General features: G+C 40.2%; 1 protein-coding gene across 1 annotated transcript in view; it reads left to right on the top strand.

Moving 5' to 3' along the window:
* The window catches only part of LOC101997929 (bile salt sulfotransferase 2-like), a 77,275-nt gene that overhangs the window by 62,343 nt on the left and 10,430 nt on the right, over positions 1-4,502 (top strand). Inside the window, exon 5 of the mRNA XM_005371918.1 lies at positions 3,527-3,704. Coding sequence (XP_005371975.1) covers positions 3,527-3,704 — 178 coding nt within the window. The remainder of the gene's footprint in view (positions 1-3,526; positions 3,705-4,502) is intronic.

Genomic DNA, 4,502 nt, shown 5'->3' with positions numbered 1-4,502 from the left:
AATTCTTGAACTGTTTCCATTACCTGTTTGATCTTTTTTTCTTAGTTTCCCAGGGTATCATGTACGTACTTACTCATTTCTTCAAACTCTTTGTTATACTTCTCATCCAATTCTATAAGGGCATTTTTTACATGTTGTTTAAGGGACTCTATTGCTTTCATAAAGTCAATTTTTCCCACTTCTTCTGTGTTAGGGTGTTCAAATACTTCTGTTGTAAGATCATTGGGTTCTGGTGTTTTCATGTTGCCTTTCAGGTTATTGGGTGAATTCTTGCCTTGGCGCCTGCCCATCTCCTCCTATCGATCCTATCCAATGGGTCTTCTACAACTGGATCAGGTTTCCCTAGTGGCCAAGGGTTGCGCCTACCAAATGCCCTCGCTCTGTTTCTTGGTTCCTGCCACAGGCCCAGGACCCTCTCACCCCTCCGAAGGGTCTTCAGGATCAGGACCAGACTCCCCGTTTGCCAGTGACCTTGCCAACAAGGGGCCTACCTCTTTGATCCAACCACAGTGGGACTTCTGCTCTCGTTATTGGCGCCCTTCCCCACCTCGTGCGTGCCTCTGCCGCCGTGCTAGACCCCTCTGGTCCCTGCCACTTGCCTCTGCCTCCACGCCGGTCCCCGCCGCTTGCGTCTGTCGCTGCCGGTCCCCCCAAGCCTATTTTTGATTGCAGCGCAGCGCCTCTCTGCCGCAACTCCGGTTCCCAGTTTTTTATCTGCACCACCAAGACTGAGTGGCTGGATGGCAAACATGTGGAAGTCATGGAGCGTTTTGGGTCCAGGAATGGCAAGAACAGCAAGAAGATCACCATTTCCGACTGTGGACAACTCTAATTCTTTTGACTTGTGGGCTTCTTACCCACCAGACCATTCCTTCTGTAGCTCAGGAGAGCACCCCAGGCTCATCTGCTCGCTGTACCCTGTAATCTCTGCTCTCACTGAAGTTCTTTGGGTTCCATATTTTCCTCATTCCCCTTCAAGTCTAGCTGGATTGCAGACTTAAGTTTATGATTATGAATAAAAACTAAGTAAGAAAAAAAAAACAAAAAAATTCAAAGTTAACACAACACCATACAGAATCCAGACTCTCTGTGCATTTTTATCATTATGTGGCTTATCCTTCTTTTGTTATTTTATTCTCTCTTTAAAGACTTATTATTTATAAACTATTTATTTTTCTATGATTATCTGCACCCATTTCTTCTCTTTCTTAATCCTATGCACATTTGTAAACACAGTGTGACCTATTTAGACATTATTTTTATCTGTATATATCTTAACTGAGCACCTACAGCATTCTCTGAGTACATGAGACAAATCTTAAACAACCATGTCAGCACTGTTGTGGCTCAGATTAGCACATGACTCTGGCACCTGGCACTGGCAGATTATGATGGTGGCTAGTTCCAGCCCACAGACAGCACCTGGTAGTTAGGCCTCTACAGGCCAATGAACACCAGCCCATCTGTGAGATTGCATAACTAGGAAGTAACATAAGACTCCTGTCCAGAAATTCTCTTACTGCTGTAGGGTAATGCTCTTATACCCTGTAAGGATTTGTCAGTTGTATTAATTCAACAAAACACTGGTTGACCAGTAGCCTATTAGGGAGTATAGGCAGGGTGATCAGACTAGGAGAATTCTGGGAAGTGGAAAGACTCAGTCTATAATCGCCAACCAGATGCAAAGAAAGCATGATAAAAATGCCTCACTGATAAAAGGTATCAAACCAGAAGTTAATTTTTAGGTCATTATCTTCTGCTTTATCTATATTTGGTTGTTCAAGTCTTGATGTTGTAGGATCTTTAGGTTTTACTGGCATCATGTTGCTCTTTGTGGTGTTGCATGTGTTCTTACCTTTTCTACTCATCTTTTCCTCTAATAGTATGGTAGGGGTGCTCTGTGATTCTGTTGATTAATCTTGTAGGTGCCAGTAAATCCAAGGCTCAGATGGTTGTTCTTCATGGTAAGTCAGTGTCATGGTTCTAGTTACCCCTTTTAGTCACTTCTTGTTCCTGGAGGTCACACAGCGCTCCTGGGTTTTGCTCCAATCCCTTGGAGTTTGCTGTCTCAGGCCTGCTCTAGCCTAGGTCACTGACTTTGACCTGGTTCTGTGCTTGACTATGTTCATAGCAGCATTGTTTATCATAGCCGGAACCTGGAAACAACTTAAATGCCCCTCAACTGAAGAATGGATAAAGAAAATATGGTACATTTACACAATGGAGTACTACATGGTAGAAAAAAATAATGACATCTTGAATTTTGCAGGAAAATGGATGGAGCTAGAAAACATCATTTTGAGTGAGGTAACTCAGACACAGAAAGACAATTATCACAGGTGCTAACTCATAAGTGGGTTTTAGACATAAAGCAAAGAAAACCAGCCCATAAATCACAATCCCAGAGAATATGAACAACAATGAGGACCCTAAGAGAGACATATGTAGATCTAATCTACATGAGAAATAGAAAAAGACGAGATCTCCTGAATAAATTGGGAGCATGAGGGTCTTGGGGGAAGATTGAAGGGAAGGGAAGAGGCAGGGAGGGGAGCAGAGAAAAATGTAGAGCTCAATAAAAATCAAAATTAAAAAAGCAAACTTTAATAGTCCATTCTTGAGAATAAACATATCATACTGAAAATGAAAAAACAAAACAAACAAACACAAAAAAGTATCAATCCAGGTGGCTAACATAGAGAAAAATTATGGGTTAATTTAAGTTTAAGAGCTAGTTAATATTAAGCCTGAGCTAACAGGCCAACCAGTCTAATAATTATTATAAGCTTCTGTGTGTTTTGTTGGGACTGAACAGCTGCAAGACTGAACAGGACAGAAACTTTTGTCTGTAGTATTCTAATGCCCAGTGCTTAGATATTTGAGTCCCACATTGAATGCAATGTCATGAGACTTTTTCTGGCCTACCATTTGGCTTCAAAACAAAACTGTATGGAGACTTATTACTAATGATGAAAGCTAGGCCTTTAGATTAGGTTTGTCTCAACTAGCTCTTATAACTTAAATTTACACAAATTTTTTTATGAATCTATGTTTTACCGTGTGGATTTTACCTCTACCACGTTCTATATGTCTGAATCATTCTGTCTGAATGGCTTCTCTCTTCTGCTCTGAGTTCTCTTTTTGCCTGCAAGTCTCACTTATACTTCTGCCTAGATATTGACCTTTTAGCTCTTTATTAAGCCAAGCAGAAGGTACCTTGGCAAATGCACACCTTCACAGTATACAAAAATATTATTCCACAAAAAAAACAAGCAATATCTTTTAGAAACCAGATATCAGTCACATGACAAGCCCACTCAACTCAATTTATAAATTCTGTGTGTTATTCCTGCCCTCTCTCAGAGAAATGTTCCCTTCCTAAACCCTATTCATACTTTCTCATTTGATGGTGCCACTTCTTTCTTTATGCCTGTTTTCTCATCATCAATCCACAGTTCCTTTATCTGCATCTTTTCTCTCAGAAATCTCATGTTATTACATTCATTTTTGTTTCTTCTTCTTTTAGGACACAAGAGGAACCATAGAGAAGATCTGTGACTTCCTAGGAAAGAAATTAGAGCCAGATGAGCTGGATCTGGTCCTCAAGAATAGCTCCTTCCAATCAATGAAAGAAAATAACATGTGCAATTATAGTCTCATAACTAAAGATATAGTTACTAACAGCTTGGTGCTCATGAGAAAAGGTGAAGAAATTTTCTTTTTTAAATTGATTTTTATTAAGCTCTATGTTTTATCTCTGTTTACCTCCGTGCCTCTCCCCTCCCTCCTTCAATCCTCCCCCAAGGTCCCCATGCTTACAATTTACTCAGGAAATCTTTTCTTTTTCTACTTCCTATGTAGACTAGATCTATGTAAGTCTCTCTTAGTGTCCTCATTGTTGTCTAAATTCTCTGGGATTGTAGTTTGTGGGCTGCTTTTCTTTGCTTTATGTTTAAAAGCTGCCTACAAGTGAGTATATGTGATAATTGTCTTTCTGTGTCTGGGTTACCTCACTCAAGATAATGCTTTCTAGCTCCATCCATTTTCCTGCAAAATTCAAGAAGTGATTTTTTTCTGCTGTGTAGTACTCCATGGTATAAATGTGCCACATTTTCCTTATCCATTCTTTGGTTGAGGGGCATTTAGGTTGTTTCCATGTTCTGACTATGACAAACAATGCTGCTATGAACACAGTTGAGCACATGTCCTCGTGGCACAATTGAGCATCCTTTGGATATATACACAAAAGTGGTATTATTAAGTTGTTTCCTAATTTTCCGGGAAATCACCACACTGAAATCCAAAGAGGTTGTACCAGCTTGCATTACCACCAGAGGTGCAGAAGTGTCCCATTTCCCACACCCTCTCCAGCCTAAGTTGTCATCAGTGTCTTTTATCTTGGCCATTCTTTTTTTTTTACATTTGCTTTAAATGTTTTATTTTTTTAATTTTATTTATTTATTAAGGATTTCTGCCTCCTCCCCGCCACCGCCTCCCATTTC

The sequence above is a fragment of the Microtus ochrogaster genome, unplaced genomic scaffold (genome assembly GCF_000317375.1).
Source record: "Microtus ochrogaster isolate Prairie Vole_2 unplaced genomic scaffold, MicOch1.0 UNK139, whole genome shotgun sequence".
NCBI lineage: Eukaryota > Metazoa > Chordata > Mammalia > Rodentia > Cricetidae > Microtus > Microtus ochrogaster.
This window is presented reverse-complemented; position numbering and strand designations above follow the sequence as displayed.